The sequence below is a fragment of the Erinaceus europaeus genome, chromosome 17, assembly GCF_950295315.1.
Source record: "Erinaceus europaeus chromosome 17, mEriEur2.1, whole genome shotgun sequence".
In the NCBI taxonomy this organism is placed as follows: domain Eukaryota; kingdom Metazoa; phylum Chordata; class Mammalia; order Eulipotyphla; family Erinaceidae; genus Erinaceus; species Erinaceus europaeus.
Window position 1 is genome coordinate 8,681,218 of NC_080178.1, and position 25,757 is coordinate 8,706,974.

Here is a 25,757-nt window from a genome sequence, read left to right on the forward strand (position 1 = left end):
CAAGTAAAGTCATCAGAAATGGGGAAACAACAAATGAGAATCTGAAAGAAAACACTATCTCAAAGTAATTAGAAACCTGAAAGCTAAAATAGCTGAGCTAAGCGCACAACTGCTGAACAAGCTAATATAATATCAGAAGAGGGTAACAAAATAGCTGACCTACAGAAAACAACAGAGGGGAGAGAGAATAGAATAAATGAGGCATAAAACAGAATTAGCAAGATGGAGGATGATTTAGAGAAAAATAAGAAAAAAGAAAGTTCTCAAAAAGAGATTAAGAGAAACTGAAAACAAAAACACAGACATGAGAGATGACTTCAAAAGAAATAATATATGCATTATTGGCTTACCAGAAGAAGAGAGGGAGAGGAAGAAAGCATTCTACATGATGTAATAGATGAGAACTTGTCCAGTCTAGAAAACATAAAAGACATAAAAGTTCAAGAAGCCCAGAGGGTCCAACAGAATTAACCCAAACTTAAAGACACCTAGACAGATCATATTTAGAATAAAAAGGAATGAAGATAAAGAAATTATCCTGAAGGATGAAAGAGAAAAGCAGAGAGTCACCTACAGAAGAAAACTCATAAGATTAGCAGTAGATATCTCCACACAAACACTAAAGTCCAGAAGATAATGGCAAGATATATATTGAGTGCTCAATGAGAAAGGCTTTCAACAAAGACTACTGTATCCTGCTAGACTGTCACTCAGACTAGATAGAGGCATGAAAACCTTCTCAGACAAGCAACAATTGAAAGAATCAACTATCACCAAGCCTGCCTTGAAAGAAGTTCTGAATGGTCTCCTATAAACAGTCAATCACCATAAACAAACCATATATCAGAACACTATTATTAGATCTAAGCATCTACAAGAATGGCATTAAAATATCTTTAATATTTGATATAAATAAATGTCAATGGCCTGAATTCACCTATTAAAAGGCACAGAATAGGAAGATGGATCAGAAAACACAATCCAACCATATGCTGTCTGCAAGAATCCCACCTAACTCAACAAGACAAACACAGACTCAAAGTGAAAGGTTGGAAAACTATCATACAAGCCAATGGCCCACAAAAAGGGCAGGAACAGCTATTCTCATATCTGAAATTATAGACTTTAAAATAAATAAAATTTTGGGAGTCGGGCTGTAGTGCAGTGGGTTAAGCGCAGGTGGCGCAAAGCACAAAGACCAGCATAAGGATTCCGGTTCTAGTCCCGGCTCCCCACCTGCAGAGGAGTTGCTTCACAGGCGGTGAAGAAGGTCTGCAGGTGTGTCTATCTTTCTCTCCTCCTCTTTGTCTTCCCCTCCTCTCTCCATTTCTCTCTGTCCTATCCAACAATGACAACAACAATAATAACTACAACAATAAAACAACAAGGGCAACAAAGGGAATAAATAAAATAAATATTATAAATAAATAAATAAAATTTTAAAATATGGGGATGGACATTACTTAATACTCAGAGGATCAGTCAATCATATATTAACAGCAACACAGTCATAGTAAGGGACTTCATCACCCCACTCTCTCAACTTGACAGATCATCCAGGCAGAAAATCAACAAAGAAATGAGGAAGCGGCTTCCCCAGAGACCCACCCTACTAGGGAAAGAGAGAGGCGGACTGGGAATATGGACCGACCAGTCAACACCCATGTTCAGCGGGGAAGCAATTATAGAAGCCAGACCTTCCACCTTCTGCAACCCACAATGACCCTGGGTCCATGCTCCCAGAGGGATAGAGAATGGGAAAGCTATCAGGGGAGGGGACGGGATATGGAGATTGGGTGGTGGGAATTGTGTGGAGTTGTACCCCTCCTACCCTATGGATTTGTTAATTTATCCTTTCTTAAATAAAAAATACAAAATAAATACAAAATAAATGAGGAAGCTAAATGGATAGATAAACTAGAACTATTGGACATTTTCAGAGTCATTCATCCCAAGAAAACGGAATACACATTCTATTCAAGTCCATATGGGTCATTCTCAAGGACAGACCATATGTTAGCCCACAAAGATAGCATCAGCAAATTCAAGAGCATTAAAATCATCCCAAGCATCTTCTCAGACCATAGTGGAATTAAACTGACACTAAATAAACACAAGATTAGAAAAGTCCCAAAATGTGGAAACTCAACAATACACCACTTAACAACTACTGGGTCAAAGAGGAAATAAAGGAAGAAATCAAAATGTTTTGAGAGTTCAATGAAAATGAAGACACAAGCTATCAAAATAGTTGGGACACAGTTAAGGCAGTACTGAGAGGGATGTTCATAGCCATACAAGCACACATTAGGATGCATGAAAAAGCACAAATAAACACACTGATTGCACATCTTAAGGACCTAGAAGAAAAATGACAAAGGAACCCTAAGGTAACCAGAAGGACAGAAATAACTAAAGTTAGGGCATAAATAACATTGAAAATAAGAAAACACTACAAAAGATCAATGAAAGTAAATGTTTATTCTTCAGAAGAGTAAACAAAATTGACAAACCTTTAACCAGACTCACAAAACAAAAAAAGGAAGAAGACCCAAATAAATCGGACTGTAGATGAAAGAGGAGATATCACGACACCACAGAAATTCAATATATCATGCAAGGTTTCTATCAACAACTATATGCCACCAATATAGAGAGCCTGGAATAAATGGACGATATCCTAGATACCTACAAATTTCCGAAATTAAATAAAGGGGAATTAGGTAATATGAACAGGCCTATCACAGCTAACGAAATTGAAACAGCTATCAAAAACCTTCCCAAGAATAAAAATCATGGAGCAGATGGTTTTACAAATCAAGTCTACAAAATCTTCAAGAAAGAGTTAATCCCTTTACTTTCAAAACTCTTCCAAAAGATTGAAGACACAGGAATACTCCCTTCTAGCTTGTATGAAGCCAACATTACTCTGATACCTAAAGCAGACAGGGATATAATAGTAAAAACGAAAACTACAGACAAATATGTGATGGATATGGGACAATCTCAGAAGTTGAAAAAGATCAGAAGGGAAAACACGAAGCAGAACTTGCACTGGAGTTGGTGTATTGCACTAAAGTAAAAAACTCTAGGGTGGGAGGGAGGGATCAGGTCCTGGAACATGATGGCAGAGGACCTAGTGGGGGTTGTATAGTTATGTGGAAAACTGGGAAATGTTATGCATGTACAAACTATTGTATTTACTGCCAACTGTAAGATTAATCTCCCAATCAAGAAAAAAAACTATAATAAAACTAAAAGTCAAGTTAATAAACAAAAATCGTTTTATACTTAGGCTTGGTGTTACATGGTCATCATTTAGATGTGGCTGCTATGATGATCCCTTTCTCTATTTTTTGTCTTGGGAATATTTTATAAATGCACAGTCACACTATCATAACCACCCTGTTTTCTGAGAATGTTTGAATTTATAAACTTTACTTTTATTGATTTTAGTGAGTGCTCCCTTCCTGACTTGCAAATTAACATCTCACTGACCTCACGTGAACTTTGTTATCCATGGATAGCCCTCTATTCCTTTTGCTGTTAGTCTCTCCCTCTCTCTCTTGTTCTTTCTCTCATTTCCTTTTTACCTAAGCTTTTAATCCTTGATTCATAGACTCATCTAATCATAATAATCTCCAAACAAATTCCTCTCTGGTGGTTACAGCTCAACTGTATGCATTTTGAGGAATATTCAGTTCATATTTCTACTGTGGATATAGTCTCAGAGAATTTTTAATTTATTTCATATTAGTTCTAGATCTAAACTTTATGACATTTGATTTGATTCCATAGAACTATATTCCTGAGTTCACATCTTTCAAATTTATTATAAATTTTGACATTCTCTTTTTTAAACAGTTTTATTATCTTTGTTTTTTTCTTGGATAGAGACAGCCAGAAATCAAGAGGGAAGGGAGTGATAGAAAGTAAGAGACAGAGAGACACCTGCAGCCCTGCTCCACCACTTATGAAGCTTTCCCCCTGCAGGTGAGGACCACGGACTTGAACCTGGGTCCTTGCACACTATAGTGCACACTGTAGTGCACTGTGTGCACTTAGTCAGGTGTGCCACTACCTGACCCCTCAATTTTGGCATTCTTTCTCCCAATTTTTACTTATGTTCCTCCCATTCAAATAAGTTCCTTAAATTCTTATAATAATTTCTCCCACAGAGAATTTTGTTCCTTTATTGCAATTCAATATGAAATTACCTTGGCTTCATTTTGCTTGTATCTCCTATGCACTGTCATATTTTGTTGGGTAGTATGCCAGCTCCCCCTGGCTTCTGCTTAACCATATGCCTATATAGGGATTTACTGATCCCATTTAAAGCTTCGGTCTATTTACATAAATCACTTTTACATTTACATAAAGCACTCCCTCCAGGGCATTGGTGGTTCAGTGATAGGATTCTCACCTGCTCCGCCCCCTCCTTGTCACACTCTGATCTTCACCAGTCACTTTTCTCTCCACCCTCTCTATATCACATCCTGTTTCCACCCTACTTGGAGAGTATAAAAACAGCTGCTCTTCTGATTAAAGACACTTGGAAATTGCTTTCCGGCTCCGAGAGTTCCAGAGTGTATCTCCTGCAAAGTTGGTGCGGCACGAGTTCCTGATCCCTCTCCCACGCAGCAGCCTAGATCAGCTCCAGTTGAGTTCTCTCCAACCCAGAGAGCACTAGCTCGGGAAGAAGTACCCCCAGGCTATCCTGGCATCATTTAATTCCTACTTTATATCTTAAGCTTTCTTTTTTCCTCCCACATTTTTCTGTATATGAGGGAGGTCATTTCATACTGTGTGTTTCAAGGTAGAGAATCTGATATTTTGATTCTAATTAAACTCTGTACCTCTCACTTACTAATGGTGTTTTATTTTAAAAAAACCTTTAGTTTATTTTATTGAAGCAAGTATATGCAGATAAAGATAGAAATAGACAAGCCTAGAGATACAGATACAGAGTTATAATACACAGACAAAAAGACCATAGTGCTGCTTAGCTATGGCTGATGGTGGTGCTGGGAATTGAACATGAGACCTTTGAGACTTAGGCATGAAAATCTTTGCATAACCATTCTGCTATCTCCCTAGCCCACTAAATGTGTTTCTAAATTCTTCTGACTTCCATTTCTTTATCTGTGAAACTGTGATAACAAGATTTTGTTCAATATAATCAACTTAAATTCCTGAACACAGTGGGAACTCAGTAAATAATAGCAGACAAAGCTTTATTATATCCATGCATTAACATGAAGTTAATGTATGGATATAGTTTACTTGTTTTTATTGTTTAGTTTAATTGAATGGCTTGGAAATGATATGAATTCACCAACATGATTTCAGTTGTCAAAAAATCACGAAGACACTGTTCCTTAACATGGTTCTATACTCATGCTTAGATAGCTTCTTACTAAACCTGAACCCAAAAGGCATATATTCATAATATCCTAATTTAGCTCTATCTCTAATGCTTTTAAACAGCATATGCTTCAATTCGATTTTTTTTGAAAACTTCATGATATGAAATTGAGTGGATCTAAATTTTACAAAGCATAAAATATTTTTAAGTATAACATTAATGTTTCTATAATAAACCTCTCCTGGTATTTTTGGCACTAATTTCACCTTGATGCTGCTGATACTCAAGTCCATGAAATTACTTGATTGATTGTGTGTGTTCTCAGTAGTTGAATTAGTCCCCTCGGTTATCAGATATTGCTGGTGTCACTCTAAGGCTTATAGAAGAAGTAGTAGAGAGTAGGAGTTGCATGTCTGCAGTTTCCTGTTTGTTCCCTTGCACTGCATGTATAACAGCATGCTTTGGTTTCTCTTTATCACTTTCATGAAACTCACAGCATATCTCACAGTAAATTAATAAAATAAGTCTCAAGGAGGGTTTAGGCTGTGGTTCACCTGGTAGACAGCACACATCAGTACACCTGAAACCTGGGTTTCAAGTCCCTGGTCCTCACATGCAGGTGAGAAGCTATATGAACAAAGGAGCAGTGTAGCTTATTCTCTCTGACTCTCTATTCCTTTGTCTTTTCCTCTCTATTGTTCTCTGTCTTTCACTCTCCATCAAACATTAAAACATAGAATGGGCAGGAACAGTTGATTCATGTGGGAAACAAGCCCAAATGATAAGCCTGGTTAAAAAAAAATAAAATTGGTCTCTTCCATGACATGAATTCTTAGTATTTCATCAGATCAGATACTGTCATTGAACATAAGATGCAAGAAATTGATTCTCAGGTTAAAAAATAATAGCAGTGGAGTGGTAGTCAATTGGAGTCACAGAGGTTACATGCAGAAAGACCTTGGTCTCCAATACAGGGTGGAAGCTTCAGGAGTGGTTCTCTTTCTCTCTTGCTCCATATTTTCTCTACCTCTAATTCTATTTTTTAATTATCTTTATTTATTTAATAGAAACAGCCAGAAATTGAGAGGAAGGAGGACATAGAGATAGACAGACAGACACCTGCAGCACGGGTTCAGCACTTGTGAAGCTTTCCCCCACCGGGTAGTGCCTGAGGGCCTGAACCTAGGTCCTCACACATTGTAAAATATATGCCGGAACAGGTGCACCACCACCAAAACCCATATTTACTGCTCATTCTCTCTCCTCCCACTTCCTTTTATCTCAACTGTAATAGGAAGAAAGAAATGGCCACCGGGAGTGACAGAGACATCATCCAGTCACTGACACTGTGATAACCTTGGTGTCAATAAAAAATAAGTAAAAGTAATAAGATAAAAAGGAAAAGTATGCACTGAAGGAACTATCTTATTACTCTGTGTTATTCAAATCACTTTTCTTTTCCTTACTACCAGTAATGGAGACTGCATTTTTTTAAAGAAAAAAAAAAAAAAGAAAGGATGATCAACATTGAAGGAGGTATAGACAAATTAAGATGATCTCAAAGTGACTTCTGGGGAAGTACAGCCATAGAAATTGAACAAATGTTTTTCTGTATCCAAAGACTTATACTCCCTAACAAATAATTCCTATTGTGGTTATAGATATAGAATAGATATTAGTTATTACTACATCAGGTGAATCAGACAGACTATGACCCACATAGTCAACGACTGCCACCTCTGCAGATTCAAAGGAGGTCTCGAAACTTTACATCAGGCTCAACCTGACGCTGTTGACTGGCTACGGAAGAAGGGCAAACGCTAGAAGAAGAAGAACTACATCAGGATTACATATACCAGAATATTAGAGGGGAAATGAGTCAGCCTCCTTTGACCATCTGTTAGTTACCTCTATTTTAGACTCACGGGTCTAAGTATAACAGGGATAAATATCCTACAGAAAAGAAACAACACAGTTCTTAACTTTGATAATTCAAAAATACTTGTAGAGAGACTGGTAAATGATATCGACATTCCTCATAAATGTTTAAAGCAATATATCTGTTTTAAATGTGTTGTGTCTATGTGGCAACGTTTCAGATGTTGATTCATCTTGACATGTACTGGCTGTGTTAACAAGAGCAAAGACATTTTTTTAAAAAATCATATGAATTTTGTTATTGCCTACTCATGTGCATATTTGTCATGCACGTAGGTGTTCAGAGAGGACAACGCTATTGAAAATCTAAGAATCTGTGATCTCAGCAATAGGCTCTCTTCATTGGCAACCTCTTCAAAGCATCTTTTATTTCCTTGTTCCTTAGGCTGTAAATCAAAGGATTCAGCATAGGTATGACCACAGTGTAGAAGACAGATGCAAATCTGTCAAAGGAGGGGGAACTTCCAATGCTGGAACTCAAGTAGACAAAGCCAGTGGAGCTATAGAAGAGGCTGACTGTTGTCAGGTGAGATGCACAGGTGTTGAACACTTTGGACCTTCCTTGAGCTGAAGTGATCTTCATGATGGAATTGACAATAATGGCATAGGATATCATGACAATTAGGGCATTTGATATCCCATAGATCATCGTTAATACTGCCATCATGAGTCTTATATAGAAAATGTCATTGCAGGACAGGGCTAGGAGTTGAGGCATGTCACAGAAGAAGTGGTTGATGGTATTAGGCCCACAGAAATGGAGCTGAAGTATGGCACACAGCTGGGGGATAGCACCCGTGAGTCCAGCCACATAGGACATTACAACCAGCCTGATACAGAGGGTGGGTGACATGATGGAAGAGTAGAGGAGTGGATTACAAATGGCAGCATATCGATCATACGCCATGGCAGTTATGAGACAACACTCACTCAGTCCCAGGGTTGAAAAGATGAAGTATTGAAGAACACAACCCTCAAAGGTGATAGTTTTCTCCTCTTGGAAGAAAGTAGAGAGCATCTTGGGAGCCGTGGATGTCACAAAGAAGATATCGAGGAATGATAGATTTTTGAGGAAGAAGTACATGGGTGTGTGTAGGTGGGGATCCATTCCTATTAAGATAATGAGGACCAGGTTCCAAGTCAGAGTAGCAATATACATTAATAGGAACAAGATGAAGAGTGGTACCAAGAGCCTGGGAAAATCTGAGAAGCCCATGAGGATGAAGGGGGTGATATGTGTAAAATTTCTTACTCCAGTCATTAACTTAATGCTCCTAGAACCAAAAGAGAGAATGTAATTACAAACTCAAATGGAAGGATAGCATGAATATCTTACACATATCATTTATCCCTCCACTGAATATTAGTAAAGGGGAAATGCTTCATTTTTCTTTAAGAACAGAAAGCTTCTCATTTTTATTTCAAACTATTAATTTAGGACCTGCCTAGTCCTTTAATTCTTTCATCAAATTTATTAAAATTAAAATATATTTAAACAGTTCACACACATCTTTAAAAGCAACATAGTCTTTTAGTTTTAAATTACAAAGTGATCGTTTATTAAATATCTATAATTCAATGGAAAACTAATTCAATAGTTTTTTTTAATGGATGACTTTCAAAAAATACAGGATAACACACATGCTGGTGAGAATGTGGAGAATGTGGAGGGAAAGGAAGTTGTTTTGTAATATGGGTGCAGAATTTTAGTTTAGAAAGATAAAAGTGTTTGCAGATTGAGGGTGGTCGATGGTCCACAACAATATGTAATAACAGATATATAGAACTGTTTAAATTTTAAATATTAATATAGTTAAGGCTGGCAAAACACCTCACTTGGATAGTGCAGTGTTTTATAATACATGCAGCCAGGTTTAATCCTCAATCCCATAGCACTAGAGGAAGATTCAGTGCTTAATTTACTTCTCTCCATGTCTATCTGGGAAAAGCAAAAGTTAGCTCACGTAGGCGAATCATTGAGATGAAAGAAGAAAAAAAGAGGACATTGGTTGCAGAACTGTATCTGCTTCTACTTGTATGATTTATTGCCTCCTACTCAGATGAACTATAAAATCATGTCTCTATTTGATGATGAGAAGCCAATTTACTAAAATCAATGACTCAGTAAATGTGTTCAATACATTGGTAAACTTCCATTCACTTTTGGATTTGAAGCTAAAAATATCTTTATGCCATTTCAAATGGGCCTTAAGAACTTTGAAATTTTGTTTATTCTTAAAATGGAGAGTTGCCAACACAATTTGGGGGTCATTTTAGTAACGATGAATTAGATTCAAGAAAACTTTTTGCATTCCTGGAAACACCCACATAGTTGATCAAATCATTGAAAATAAATCAAACTTTTCTCAATGGCACTAAAAATGTTTTAATCCCAGGCAGTAAAATAGCTCATCTAGAAAGGTGCTTGCTTTGTCTTTAGTAGGATGCTGGTTTTAGCCCAACTCACATGGCACTGGGGGAAATCTAGGTTCCATAGCCTCTTAACCTCATACCCTCTGTTTCTGTATCATCACTTGAAAATGTCAGCCAGAACAGAAAATTCCTAGTAATGAAATAAGAAACCATTCTTTCACTTATTACATTTCAGTAGCAAAGGCAATCATGATAAGCATATTATGTGTAGTCCTTAATTCCTAGGACATAGAGGGAAATTATGCCTTATTTTACTTATTGATGAAAGAAAACTATCTTGAATGTATGTTAGTAAAATGTGGTAGGCAAGGTGAAAAGGAAAAATATATTTAAAAAATCCATTCTTTTTGTGTCTATCTTGGCATGTATTTAACATCTCAGAAAACATTTCTACAAAGAAAGAAGACTCATGAAATTATTGTTTTGAGATGTTATTCTGGGGCATCTAGCTAATCAAAACCTTTTCCAGGGATGATAAAAAAAAAAAGGACATAGTCATTTGTGAGTTTTTGCAGAGTCTAAAGTAACTTTAAGAAAGCTTGGAATGTCAGAGCCAAGCATCTATTTACATGGTAGATCGCACAACCTATGTTGCCCAAAGACCTGGATTCAAGCTTGGTCCCCACATCAGAGGGGGACCTTCATGAATCAGGAAGCAGTTCCACAGATATTGTCTTTCTCTCTGCCTCTTTATCTCCTCCCATTTACTCTCCATTTTTCTCTGTTTCTATAAACATGGAGGAAATGGAGTGGGAAAAGGAGGATGCAATGGAGGTGGAAGTGAATAGTAACAAGAAGAAAGAGGAGAGAAATAAGAGGAGGAGATGGAGGAGGAGGAGAAGAAGAAAGGAGAGGTGAAGAAGAGGAAGATAAAGGAATGAGAAAGAAGAAGAAAAACAATAGAAAGCTGAGGAAGTTGCTGAATGAAAAATGAATGGAACACGAAAAGGTTAAAATGGATAGGCTAGTCCAAATAATCTGTGCCTCCAGTGGAGTATCTCTGATACCTGTCTCCCACCTCTCTGACTCCAGACACACACCCCCCCCCCCACACACACACACACAATGATGATAACGGAGAAGTACTTGAATGGTTCCAAAAGGCCAAAGAATTAGACACATGTAGTTACTTATTTTAAGGACACAAAAAATGAAATGATTGCCCTGTATTTTGCTTCTCAGAAGTTTTGAACCAAAGATACACATTTAAATAGAATATAAATTCATAATCATTGTGTCGAATAAAATTCTGGAGGAAATTAATTAAAAGGGTCATTAAGATGGATAAACTTGAGAAGCAAATCTTTTATGATAATAATAGTTAACTCCCTTGAAATTAAGAAATATTTTGATTCAAATGTATTTTAATTCATTCCTTATTAATTAACTTCTGCACTGTCAGGTTTTGTAGACATAGTACGGTTCAATTTTGCATGACTTCTTTCTCTCTATTTAAAAATTTTTTTTATTTATGTATTCCCTTTTTTTGCCCTTATTGTTTTATTGTTGTTGTAGTTATTATTGTTGTCATTGTTGTTGGATAGGACTGAGAGAAATGGAGAGAGGAGGGGAAGACCGAGAGGGGGAGAAAAAGATAGACATCTGCAGACCTACTTCACCCCCTGTGAAGCAACCCCCCCACAGGTGGGGAGCCCGGGGCTCAAACTTGGATCCTTACACCGGTCCTTGTGCTTTGCGCCAGCTGTGCTTAATTAACCCTCTCACTACTGCACGGACCCAACCTCTTTCTCTTTATTGCATAGGTGAAAGAACAGAAAGCAACAGGTCAATAAACATCCTCAATAAATTACAGAATGAGAAAACAACCCATCTCTACCTAGAGTGTCATAACAGTTCAGATAAGGGATTTTTTAGATAAGGCTGAGCATTCAGGAATAAAGACTAGGGAGGTTTCCAATGGAGGGAATTGGACACAGAACTCTGTTGGTAGGAACTGCTTGGAATTGTACCCCTGTTCAACTCTGGTATTTATGGTGGTGCAGGAGATTGAACCTGGGTCTTTGGAGCCTCAGGCATAAGAGTCTCTTTGCAAGACCATTATGCTACCTACCCCTTCCTCAGTCTTGTTAATCATTATTAAAGCACTAATAAAATTTATTTTAAAAAGACCAGTTTGAAGTCGTATTCCATGTTCTCAAATAACATGAATGCAGAATACTCCTGGCTCAAGTTGCCTTAGTTTAATAGCTGACATTGGCACAAAACCATGTACACTTTGCTGCTACCCCCCTGAGGTCTCTGTTTCATTTTAATATTTGTCTGAAGAGAAGGGTTCACCAACTAATCTATACACTTGAGCAAACTTCCAAAAATCCTCATGGAATGTTTTTAGTTTTCAGTTTAACTAACTAGTCCTTTATATGTAGGGGCAACATAATGTGGCTTTCTCTTTTCATCCTGTATAACTTGGTGATAATGTACATCTTGTAGGGTTGTTGGGACTGTTAGATTAAAGTATGCAACAGCCAGTGCTTGCCAAATAGTGGCTTTTGCCAGTGGCTACTATGATTAAAAGAGTTTAGTTTATTAAGATTTATTATTATTTATTATTATTATTTATTGTTATTATTTATTATTATTTATTATCTACTAAGTCATGTACAAAGTTAGCAAATCAGTAGGACATTTAGTAATGTAAAATTAGGAATCAATGACCCCAAAAGTAAAAGCATTAGAGAATCTCTACTTTTCCTACCCTTTGACTAAAACTAATGCTCCTTCCATAACATTCTAAATTTTGTGGATGGTTCTGGGTTCATGCATTCTGTTTGGGGATGACCAGATATAATATACAAAAATGAATTTAAAACAATAGGTATGTGTGAAAGGCAGAGAGGTAAATGATGGGAGGGGAATAAAACGAATATTAAGCCATGGATCCTATGGCTAAGTTTGGATATGATACATCATTTGAAGATTGAAAACTGCTAAGAGGACAAGATATGTGATGGCATAATCACTGAAAATAAATAGCTCTAGGATGTTTGTGCCAATGTCACTTACCCAGAAATTCTCTTAAGATTCTGTGTCTAGAGTGCTTTCCACACAGTTGCCTTTCCCAGGTCCTGAGCTGAAATCTTGAACTTGGTCCTCTGGAAAACCTGGAGTTCTTTCAGAAGAGGTGCCTCAACTAGGTATTTTAAAAGATCTTTCTTTATGGTCCATTGAAGAGGGAGAAACAGTAATTTGCACAAGCCAATATTTTCCATTGACTAATCTCAAGAGCGTTGGATGATGAAACTACTGGGAGGTTTCCTCCACTAGTCCCATGCTCAGTACCTTCATGAGTCCCTCATGATCCAATTAGAACAGTCATACCACACAGATATGTACACATACCATTTGAACTCTCAGAGCACAAGATGTTGGACTCACATGGACTCACATGTATTACCCTAATTGCTTCAACAATATGGGTTCCAATTACTGTTATCATGGTCATATTGAGAAGTGAGATACAAAGAGGATCAAGGACTTTTTCAAAGTGACCATAGAAGCTGGTAGCCATTCAGATCAAAGTCTGGAAATTTCATCTCAGAGTCTGTATCCTGAAGCACTGTTCTCCAACTTCTAGCATCTCTCTGAACCTAGGTCCAAGCTCTAATTTCAGGAACAAGAGAAACCTTAGGATTCTCATGAAGAACATCTTTAATATGTCCTTAACTAAGTGAAGTTAATCTCCATTTAATTTAATCAATAAGCTTGTTGCTCTGTGATCATTATTGAGATAATGATGCTATGATGACCCCTTTCTGTAGTTTTTGTTTTGGGAATGCCTTTATAAATGTACAATCACACTATCTTAATTACCCCAGCCCTTGAGCATGTTATAGGTCATATAGTCTTTTAGCCTAGATTTGAGTGAGAGCTCCCTTTCTGACTTGCATACTAACATCTCACTGTATCACACATGAACTTCTTCACTCATGGAGAACTCTCTCTCTCTCTCTCTCTCTCTCTCTCCCTCACTCATTCGCTCATTTCATTTTCACCTAAACTTCTAATCGTAGCATGAGGATCCTTTTCATGGTCTCATCTAAGCTTAGGCATCTCCAAACTGTTTCATATTTGGTGGCTTTATTGTTTGAATGTATGCATTTTGAGAAAAATTCAGTTCACATCTACTGTGGACACATTTTGTGAAAAATATTAATTGATTTCATTTTGAGTTCTATATCTAAACTTTATGATGTTTGATTTATTTCAGATGATCTCATAGAACTGTCTATATAATGAGTTAATGTATTTCTAATTTAATTAGATATTTTGGCATACTCTTTCCCAATTTTTACTCATTTTCCTCCTAGTCTCCTAAAATTTTATTAAATTCTTCTTATAATAATTTCTCCCACAAAGAATTGGGTGCCTTTATTTTTTTAAGTATAGAATTACTTTGGCTTCACATTGGTTGTGCATCCTATGAACTGTCCTATTTAATTTCTACTTTATATTTTAAAGTATTATTTTTTTCCTACTTTCTTATATGTCAGTGAGATAATTTAATACCTTGTGTTTGGGTGTATTTAAGAATAGAGAATTTATCCATGTAATTCAGGTATAAGCTAACATGTAGCTCTTTACATCTCACTAATTGTGTTTCTTTCTTTAAAATAACTATTTTATTTTATTGAGGAGAGTTAGCGGTAGCTAGAGATACAGAAAGAAAGATTCAGAGAGAAACATAAAAACACTGCCCAATAATTGTGTTTCTATATTCTTCTGACTTTAGTTTCCTTATCTGTGAAGCAAGTATAACTACAGGATTTGGTTCAATTCAATCAGCTTAAATTCCTCGAACATAGTGGGAGCTCAATAAATAACAGCAGAAGAAACAGAAATAAAATTTATTGTGTGCCCATCATCTTTAGCAATCTCATGAGAAAGATATAATATCATTATCTTACAGACAAAAAAATTAAGGGATAGAAAAATTTTTGTAACTTTTGAAGGATTATTCTACCACTGAAGGGTAGGGGATGTGTGTTTTTTTAATTAAATGATTTATTTATTTTCCCTTTTGTTGCCCTTGTTGCTTTATTGTTGTAGTTATTATTATTATCATTATTATTATTATTATTGATGTCATTGTTAGGACAGAGAGAAATGGAGAGAGGAGGAGAAGATAGAGAGAAAGATAGACACCTGCAGACCTGCTTCACCACCTGCGAAGCAACCCCTCTGCAGGTAGGGAGCCAGGGCACGAATTGGGGTCCAGTTCTTGCTCTTTGTGCCACCTGTGCTTAACCCTCTGCACTACCGCCTGACTTTCGGGATGTGGTTTTAAACATAAATTTTGGTTTGAGAGAAAATAATTAATTTGAGAGCATATTTCTTAATTATTGTTACACACAAAGCCACACTAAAGCTCAGGGCCTATTACCATTTTCATTCATGAATCTTTAGGTTGGCTGGAGGTCAACTGGAATTTAACCTCTTAGGTTGAGATTAAGTGTGACCTAGCCAATATAGATTTGTCTTGATGGATGACTTCTCTGAAACTTTCTGGTTATGGCTCTAGGATGGCCATTTTAGACTTGGATTGACTGAGATAGCTCTCATCCATGTGTTTCCTGTATGGTGGTGACCCATACCATGCTCTTTTTTTTTTTTTTTTTTTTTTTTGTGGCAATGGAAGAACTGTAAGTGGACCAGTGAAGATACACAAGGCTTTAGATATCTTTGATGAAAATTGGTATTCTTTCATGCCTTTGAACCAAAACAAGTGACATGGTAAGCCCAAAGTAAATGCACACAACTGCAATATTGTAGATGGGGAGTGAGTAAAGAGAGACTTGAAAACAAGGGGTAATGGCTCAATATTACATAAGATGGGTATAATTTTCTTTCTCTACTTTTTTAATTGAATGGCCTGGAGATGATATAAATTCACCAACATGATTTCAGTGGTCAAAAATTTATGGAGACCCTGTTCTGTCCTGATGCTTTTAATAGTTTGTCAAATCTAAAAAAGAAGACATATGTTGATATATCTTTTAGATCTATTGGTAATGCTTTTAAATAGCATATTCTTAAGTTCAATTTTGTTTGTTAACTTTACAACCTTACATTGAGTGGAACTAAACTTCATAAAATGTAAAATGTTTTTACATATAACATTAATTATTCTACCAAAAAAATTTCTTCTGATATTTTTGGCAATAGTTTTACTTTGTAGCTGCTGTTACTCAAGACCGTGAAATTACTTAACTGTGTTTGCACTGACAGTAGTTGAATTAGTTATATCAGATACAGGTAGTCTCACAGTGAGGATAATAGTGAAAACAGTAGAGAGTGGGACTTGCAGGTCTGAAGTTTCCAGTTGTTCCCTTGTACTGCATGTTCCCTTGGGCCCTTGGACTGATGGGTAGCATAGTGATAACCAAACATGTAGACCTGCTCCCCACTGACAGGGTGGAAGCTTCAGAGTTGTAAATTAGGCTGTAGGTGTCCTTCTCTCTCAAACATACACTTTGCCCCCCTCTTCTGACTATCTTTATCATAATAGAATGAAAAAAAAATGACCACCAGTAGCGGTAGAGTCATTACTCAGGCACTACCCCAGTGATAACAATGGTGACGAAGGGGAAAAAAGGAAAGAAAAGAAAAAATATGCACTAAAGGAACTATTTAATTACTTTGCATTGTTCAAATACTTTCTCTTTCCTTACTATCTACGATAGATATTTAGTGTTTAAAAAAACAGCATTATATTACCAGCACTGAAAGAGATAGTAGACAAATATAAGTCTATCTGGTTAATATCTTCCAAGGATGTACAACTATACAAAGTGAATTGAGACCAGATGGTGGCAGACCAGGTTAGTGGACATGTTACCAAATTAAACAATTTATTTGCAGCCAAAGTCTTATAATCCCTAACAGTTCCTTCTTGTTTGGGTTAGAAATATATAGTAGATATTAGTTATCAGTAAATCAGAATTACATGTGCCAGAGTATTTGAGAGGAAATGATTCTATGTCCTTATACCATCTGTTAGCTATCACTATTTTAAACTCACAGGTCTAAGTATAACAGGGCTAAATATCCTACAGAAAAGAAACAACATATTTCTTAACCATAATACTTCACAAATACTCATAGAGATAGTATTAAATGATGAAGATATACATTATATAGATTTAAGTTAATGAATCCCAGTCATAAATATGTTGTGTTTATGTGGCATTGTTTCAGATCTTGGTCCACTTGGGCATGTATTGGCTATGTTGAACAGAGCAGATTAAAAAAAACATATGAATCTTTGTACAGATCTTTGTACAGATCTCTCATGTACATATTGTCATGACTCAGGGGTTCTGATAGGACTGGAAATCTAAGAATCTGTGATCTCAGCAATAAGCTCTCTTCATTGGCAACCTCTTCAAAGCATCTTTTATTTCCTTGTTCCTTAGGCTATAAATCAAAGGATTCAGCATAGGTATGACCACAGTGTAGAAGACAGATGCAAATCTGTCAAAGGAGGGGGTACTTCCAATGCTGGAACTCAAGTAGACAAAGCCAGTGGAGCTATAGAAGAGGCTGACTGTTGTCAGGTGAGATGCACAGGTGTTGAACACTTTGGACCTTCCTTGAGCTGAAGTGATCTTCATGATGGAAATGACAATAATGCCATAGGATATCATGACGATTAGGGCATTTGATATCCCATAGATCATCGTTAATACTGCCATCATGAGTCTTATATAGAAAATGTCATCGCAGGACAGGGCTAGGAGCTGAGGCATGTCACAAAAGAAGTGGTTGATGGTATTAGGCCCACAGAAATGGAGCTGAAGTATGGCACACAGCTGGGGGATAGCACCCGTGAGTCCAGCCACATAGGACATTACAACCAACCTGATACAGAGGGTGGGTGACATGATGGAAGAGTAGAGGAGTGGATTACAAATGGCAGCATATCGATCATACGCCATGACAGTTATGAGACAACACTCACTCAGTCCCAGGGTTGAAAAGATGAAGTATTGAAGAACACAACCCTCAAAGGTGATAGTTTTTTCCTCTTGGAAGAAAGTAGAGAGCATCTTGGGAGCCGTGGATGTCACAAAGAAGATATCGAGGAATGATAGATTTTTGAGGAAGAAGTACATGGGTGTGTGTAGGTGGGGATCCATTCCTATTAAGATAATGAGGACCAGGTTCCAAGTCAGAGTAGCAATATACATTAATAGGAACAAGATGAAGAGTGGTGCCGAGAGTAGGGGGAAATCTGAGAAACCTAAGAGGATGAAGTAGGTGATATCTGTAATATTTCTTTCTCCAACCATTGATTTAGTACTCCTAAGATCAGAAAAGAGAATGTAATCAAATAAAAAATAATAGCATGACTATTGTATGTAGATTATTTTATCCTCATTTGAACATTTAAAAGGGAGAAATAAATATTTCACTTTTATTTAGAATAAAACCTTTCAACTTTTCATTTTAAATTTTAATGAAGCACCTCTTTTGAGCTTTAATGCTTTCTTCAAATTTCATAAAATTAAAATATATCTAAACAATTTAGATCTATAAAAGCAATAGTGTGCACTGAAAATCTTTTTAATTTTTTTTATCTTTATTATATAGAGACAGCCAGAAATTGAGGGGAGAGGGAGATAGAGAGGGAGAGAAACAGCAAGATACCTGCATCCCTGCTTCACCACACATGAAGCTTCCCTCCTGCAGGTGGAGACGGAAGCATTGAACCTGGGCCCTTGTACATTGTAAGATGTGCACTCAACCAGGTGCACCACCACCCAGCCCTGCTAAAAAACCTTGTAGTCATGGAACAGTAAGATAGCTCATCTACGAGGTTCTTGCTTTGCCTGAGTGTGATGCTGCTTTTAGCACAACTCATAATACACTGGGAGAAATTGATAGGTGCTATAGTCTCTTTCCCTCACTCCTGCTGTCTATCTCAGTATCTTCATCTCAAGAAACCACACAAGAGAATCCACAGTTATGAAATAAGAAACCAGTCTCTCACTCATTATATTTCTTAGGCAGTCATGCTAAAATTGTAAGATGTAGCCCATAATTGCTAGGAACTAGAAGGGGGTTATTCATTATTTTACTTATTGATGCTAGAAAACTATGTATATTATTAAATATATACATATTATTCAATGTATATTATTAAAATGTGGTAAGCATTATGAAAAGGAAAAATTCTGAATATATTCTCTCATTTTGAATCTATCTTTGTATGTACTTAGTATTTCCCAAGACAGTTTGGAAAAGAGATTGACAGATTTATTGTTTGATATTTTACTCTGGGGTATATAGGTAATCAAAACCTTTTCCAGATACAACCAGAAAAGGACATAATCATTTGCAGTTTATGCAGAGTTTAAAATACCTTTAGGAAATTTTGGAATGATGGGACCAGGTAATTATACACCTGTTAGACAGCACAAGTCACCAAGCACAAGGACCTGGTTCAAGCTTCTGATCAGCACTTGCAGAAGGAAACCTTCATGAGTCATAAAGCAGATGTTCTCCTAATCTACCTTTCTTTATCTCCTCCTGTTCCCTCTCAATTTCTGTGTCTATCATGAAGCAGAAGGAGAAGGAGGAGGAAGTGAACAATGAGGAGAAGTTGGAGAAAGAGTTGGTGGAGGAAGAGAAAAGGATGAGAAAGAGAGAGAGGGACAGATGGTGAAAGAGAGGATGGTAAAGAAGGAGAAGGACAAAGATAATGGCAAGCAGGAGAAAAAGGAGGAGGTGGGAAGGAGGAGGAGGAGAAAGAGAAGGAGGAGGATGAGGAGAGAAAACAATAGAAAGCTTGGGTGTCCATAGGACCTTGCCTTCAACTTAGATCAACAATGGTAGAGAATGTTCCATCCTCCGAAGGGAGGCTGGACAATATACTTTGTGCTACACCTGAGGAAGATGGGTCCTGGTATTGGGGCAGCTTGGAACATTCCTACTGATGACCACAGACTGTGAGCTCAGATCTACAGGGATGCAGAGGTCACATAGGCTCCTAAGCCGAATATGAGCCCCGGATCACATCAAATCGATGAGGTTTACAATCAACACTATTTATACACCTTTTCCATACTTGGGAGCTAGTACTCTCTTCCTTGATCTATTTTTCTGGTCTTTCTGCCAGCCATGACATCATCTCCCCAGACAATAATTAGGATCCACCTGCATATCAGATTTCAGGCTCAGGAAAAAAAAAAAAAAACCACTAGTATAGCCACAGGCCCTTTAGACTATCACTAAAATATGCCTACTAGCTATCTACAAAATGGAGACTCCCTCAACTCTTCATCTGCACTACTCCAGCCTTTAGGTCCATGATCATTCAACAATTTGTTTGGCTTTGTATGTTAACTCTCTGTTCAACCTCCAGGTTCCAGATGACAGGATGACAACCATACTTCCCTGGACAGACAAGCCCACCAATGTGTCCTGGAGCTCTGCTTCCCCAGAGCCCCACCCTACTAGGGAAAGAGAGAGGCTGGGAATATGGATCAACCAGTCAAAGCCCATGTTCAGCAGGGAAGCAATTATAGAAACCAGACCTTCTACCTTCTGCATCCCACAATGACCTTGGGTCCATACTCCCAAAGGGATAAAGAATAGGAAAGCTATCAGGGGAGGGGATGGGGTATGGAGATCTGGTGGTGTGTGGAGTTGTACCCCTCTTATCCTATAGTTTATTCAATATTTCCTTTTTATAAATAAAAAATTTAAAAAATAAAGCTGGGGTATTCCTAAATTTTAAATCAATGTAACAAGAATAGGTTAAAATACGTAGATTAATCTATCACCAGTGTTTCAGAGTCGTTTCAGACACCAAGGAATACCAGTGATGACAATAGAGAACCACAAAAGGCCAATGGAATTGGACAGATGTAGGTTTTGTTTTTTTTTAGGTACCAAAAGAAATTGAATGATTGCACTATCTTTTGTATCTCAGAGCTTTGAACCAAAGATATAAATTTAAATAGAATACAAATATATATATAATTATTCTGTCAAATAGAATCCTCACAGGAAAAATTGAGAAGTTCCCTGAGATTTATAAATCTAGAAAATAAACATGTCTGGCCATTGGCAACTCCCTTGAAATGTAACACTATTACTTTTCGATTCATTCCTTCTTTATTAAGTTCTGCATTGTGAGGCTTCAAAGGCATATTATCATTAGATTTTTTTTTACATGATCTAACTACCCTTATCGTATAAGTGAAAAAAACAAAAGATAGTAGTTCAAGATCACATCCTCAATAAATTTTAGAATGAGATAAAAAAAAAAAAACCCTATCTCAGCAGAGAATCATAGCAGTTTAGGTAAGACATTTTTTAGAAGGCTGGAATTAAGGTGAAGACACAGAGAACAAGAAGAGCATGGAAAGACACACTATAGACCATGTGTGAAGTCTAGATTTTAATAGGGCTAAGCCAAAAGATTCTCTGGTGCTAAGTGTCTCTTTTAAAACTCTTTCTCTTAGGAATGAAAAAACAAAATGAATAAACTCTGTGAGCAGTGAAATAACATATGCATGAGATACCAGTGCCTTGACAACAGTAGCAGTAACAGCCAACACACACTCTTAACATGTGTCCACAATAGCTATTTCTCTGACAAGGAATGAATTGGAGCTAGTAGAACAAATGACACCTGCACGAGAATCGCTAACTAAAAAGGGAAAGCAACACAATGTTGACGTCACACATGAAGGACTCATTACCCAAACTGACAATGTCGCATAAGGACTCATTACCCAAACTGACAATGTCGCATAAGGTGCTTTGAAAATTTGCCCAAGCGTATGTAGCTTGTGTGGTAAATGCTACTGATAAAGGCAAATAATGAAGTGAAAAGGAGACCTCAGTGAAGCCAGCTCTATGTTGTAGACATTTGTCAAAGGCAACTTAGCTCCTGTGCTGACTATGGGCCCCAGATCTGAACGATGGGGTTTACAGTTAACAATATTTATATACTTTTCCCACATTTGGGAGCTACTTTCTTCCCTGATCCAGCTTTCTGGTCCTTTTTCCAACTGTGACACCATACCCCCAGACAATAGCTTAGGTCACCTGCATATCGGATGTTAGGCATAGGCAAAAACTAGTTGGATCATGGGCCCTTTGGAATATATCTAAAATAGACCTACTAGTTTTCTCCAAAATGAAGACCCCAAATCTTCATCTGCAATATTCTTGCCTTTAGGTTCATGATTAGTTAACAATTTGCTTTCCTTTCTTAACTCTTTTTAACCACCAGATTCCAGGTGCTACCATGATGCCAACCGTACTCCCCAGGGCAGACGAACCCACCAATGTGTCCTAAAGCCCTACCTCCCCAGACACCTGCTCCATTAGGGAAAGAGAGAGACAGGCATGGAATATGGATAGATCTGTCAACGCCAATGTTCAGTGGTGAAGCAATTTGAGTACTACGAAATTGGAAATCAATGACCACAGATGACATAGCACTTGAGAATCTTTACTCTTCCTACCCTCTCCAAACATTGGCAATGCTAAAGCCCATTGTGAAGCATTCTACATTTTGGGCAAAGATTATGGTTTGTGCTAACATACAAATAGTCTGCATGGGGATTAGTGGGTGTAATGTGCAAAAATGAAGGAAAAAATAACAGGTTTCTCTGAAGGTAAATGATGGTTGGAGAAGAAAACAAAACACTAATCTGTGGAGCGTATTGCTAAATTTGGAAATGACGCATGATTTGAAAATTGAAAACTGCTAAGAGGACAAGACGTGTGATGATGGTGAATTCACTGGAAGCAAAGAGCTCTACGATGTTCTTGCCAATACCACTACCCAGAATTTCTCTTAAGATTCTGTGTCTAGAAGCATCCAATAGCACAGCTATATACAAGATACTGGATACTGTACAGCAAACCCTAACAAAAGGACTTTTCAAAGTTAATCCAATTAACAAATAATGTGATGATAACATTAACTATCGATTGTCTTTTGGAACCCTAAGACAGCAGGAACCTCACATCTCCACTATAGAGCCCCTACTTCCCCCAGTCCTGGAACCCTTGGATAGGGCCCACTTTCCCATATGCATCTCCCAATCCAAACCAAATAATATTGCATCCGCCGATCACAACCTAACCAACGCAACGATTGCCACCTCAACATGCTTCACCTCAGACTATGTTCAGAGACTTCACGTGTGGAATGACAACCCTTCAGCTTCATTACTCGTGTGAGACCTTTCCTTTTATAGTACACTCTAATTTCATCTCAGGTAGTTCACTTTCTAACAAAGTCCCATAACCTAGATATACACCAGTTTCTGTGAGAGAGAGAGCTTATTTGCACACGGATCCATAAACTACTGCAAAATATATACCTGAAAGCAGAAGTACACTAGAGTTTGCAGTGAGTACCTCCCTAACACTTCCTCTCCACTATTCCAAGCTTAGGATCCATGATTGCTCAACAAATTGTTTGGCTTCGTATGTTAACTCTCTTTTCAGTCACCAGGTTCCAGATGCCACCAGGATGCTGGCCAGGCTTCCCTGGATTGAAGACCCCACCAATGTGTCCTGGAGCTCAGCTTCCCCATAGACCCACCCTACTAGGGAAAGAGAGAGGCAGACTGGGAGTATGGACTGACCAGTCAACGCCCATGTTCAGCGGGGAAGCAATTACAGAAGCCAGACCTTCTACCTTCTGCAACCCTCAACGACCTTGGGTCCATGCTCCCAGAAGGCTAGAGAATGGGAAAGCTATCATGGGAGGGGGTGGGTTATGGAGATTGGGTGGTGGGAATTGTGTAGAGTTGTACCCCTCCTACCTTATGTTTTTGTTCATTAATCCTTTCTTAAATAAAAAATTAAAAAAAAAAAAAAAAGGATTCTGTGTCTAGAGTGCTTTCCACACAGTTGCCTTTCCCTGGTCCTGAGCTGCAGCCTTGAACTTGGTCCTCTGGAAAACCTGGAGTTCTTTCCGGAGAGGTGCCTCAACTAGGTATTTTAAAAGATCTTTCTTTATGGTCCATTGAAGAGGGAGAAGCAGTAATTTGCATAAGCTAATATTTTCCATTGACTAATCTCTAGAGTGTTGGATGATGAAACTACTGGGAGGTTTCCTCCACTAGTCCCATGCTCAGTACCTTCATGAGTCCCTCATGATCCAATTAGAACAGTCATACCACGCAGGTATGTGGTATGTGCTCTCAGAGCACAAGCTGTTGGACTCACCTATATTACCTAAATGTTTCAACAACGTGGGTCCCAACTACTGTCACCATGGTCATTTCATAGCTTTGAGAAGTGAGATCCAAAGAGGATCAATGACTTTTTCAAAATGACTCCCGAAGCTGGTAGCCATTCAAATCAGATTCTGCCAATTTCACTCCAGAGTATGTCTCTTGAAGAACTATGTTTTCTTCTCTCTAACACTTCTTTGAATCTAGTTCCAAGATTTAATTTCTGGAAGAAGAGAAGCCATAGGGTTCTCATGAACAACATCTTTAATTTGTCCTTCACAAATAAATTCAAGTTAATCACCACAAAACACTTGATACTTAGATTTGTTGTTATAGGGTTATATATTCCACTGCAGAATACTGTGCCCCAGTATGGTTCCGTAGCCCCCATGTCCACTTGGTCGATTCCAAATTATATTCCTCCATGAGGATAATTTTTGGAACCATCCGTTCCACCCCGGTTCCATGGCTGCCAGTTCTTAGCAACATCGCCCCGCCAGATATTTGTCGGGATGCGGCATCATCTAAGTTCATTTCCCATGTCTACGCTCGACCGGACCTGCCAATATACGCAGATATCTTCGCCCACCCTGTCCAACGCTTGACGTCTTGTCACCCAATCTGGTCCCCTATGCCTACACTGAACTTCTCTGTTCCAGTCTCTTGGAAACAGAGTTGGCAGTCAGCTGAGGTAAAGAACAAGCACCTCATCACAGACCCCTGCAAGCGTCAACCCGGCTTTGACCTAGCATGTTATGATTGGGCCCTCCTCAATCGCTATCGAACAGGCCATGGCCGGTGCGCTGCTATGTTCCATCGCTGGGGAGCCAGAGATGACCCGAACTGCCCCTGCGGCTACAGACAATGACCCACATAGTCAACGACTGCCACCTCTCCAGATTCAAAGGAGGTCTCGAAACTTTACATCAGGCTCAACCTGACGCTGTTGACTGGCTACGGAAGAAGGGCAAATGCTAGAAGAAGAAGAAAAAGGGTTATATTGAGATAATTTCTCTAGTGTTTGCTTGGGAATATTTTTTTTAGACTCACTCAAATAATTTATTGTCAGTATAGACATATAGCCTCAATATGAGATATCTAACTTAAACAAGTACCAAGGCCAAAACAGCATCTCTTCTAAGGCTTAGAATTTGCCCAGTACTCCTTATACATGGAATATCCCATACCAATGGTCATTGCTCCCACGGCAAAGCCTTGGGCTGCTACACGCATGTGGATCAGGTGAAGGGACATCTTAGTATTTCCTCTGTTCTTCAATTTGTATAATCCATATGCGACAATTGCTGCGAAACCTGCCATTCCAATGGGGACAAATGGTGCCTCTTTAGCTTTTCGTACAAATTTAGACCTCTGATTTTCATCATATGAAGAGAGAGACACATCTGTGTTGCTTGACATAGTGACCAAAGAAACATCCAGAAGCACCGGACCTATCCTGTATGCGCTGTCATTTGCTTGGGAATATTTTTATAAATTTACAGTGACTAACCTTGTTCTGTTTTTATTATTTAATTATGATCAACAAGTCTGTTGGACAAGAGGGGTACAATTCCATGCACTTCCCACCACCAGAGTTCTGTATCCCATCCCCTCCACTGGAAGTTTCCCTGTGCTTTATCCCTCTGGGAGTGAATACCAAAGATCTTTGTGGGGTGCAGAAAGTGGGAAGTCTGGCTTCTGTAATTGCTTCTCCACAGGATGTGGGTGTTGGAATGTCAATCCACATTCTAAGCCTGATTCTGTCTTTCCCTAGTGGGGCAGGCTCTGGAGAG

The 25,757-nt window shown here is 38.1% G+C and overlaps 3 protein-coding genes across 3 annotated transcripts; all 3 read right to left on the reverse strand.

Moving 5' to 3' along the window:
* Positions 1-7,625: 7,625 nt before the first annotated feature.
* On the reverse strand, positions 7,626-8,564 carry LOC103110432 (olfactory receptor 5AN1-like). The gene has a single exon (XM_007519602.2). The coding sequence runs from the start codon at positions 8,562-8,564 to the stop codon at positions 7,626-7,628; it is 939 nt and encodes a 312-aa protein (XP_007519664.2).
* An 8,542-nt stretch (positions 8,565-17,106) lies between these two features.
* On the reverse strand, positions 17,107-18,045 carry LOC103110433 (olfactory receptor 5AN1-like). Its single transcript, XM_007519603.2, has one exon. It carries the CDS (start codon positions 18,043-18,045, stop codon positions 17,107-17,109), a length of 939 nt encoding a protein of 312 aa, XP_007519665.2.
* Positions 18,046-24,998: 6,953 nt separating this feature from the next.
* Positions 24,999-25,432, reverse strand: LOC132534029 (HIG1 domain family member 1A, mitochondrial-like). The gene has a single exon (XM_060177447.1). It carries the CDS (start codon positions 25,381-25,383, stop codon positions 25,102-25,104), a length of 282 nt encoding a protein of 93 aa, XP_060033430.1. The 5' UTR covers positions 25,384-25,432; the 3' UTR covers positions 24,999-25,101.
* Positions 25,433-25,757: the final 325 nt, after the last annotated feature.

Excerpts from the sequence above, each read along its gene's own strand:
- LOC132534029 (XM_060177447.1), bottom strand. The coding sequence starts at position 25,383 with ATGTCAAGCAACACAGATGTGTCTCTCTCTTCATATGATGAAAATCAG.
- LOC103110433 (XM_007519603.2), bottom strand. The coding sequence starts at position 18,045 with ATGGTTGGAGAAAGAAATATTACAGATATCACCTACTTCATCCTCTTA.
- LOC103110432 (XM_007519602.2), bottom strand. The coding sequence starts at position 8,564 with ATGACTGGAGTAAGAAATTTTACACATATCACCCCCTTCATCCTCATG.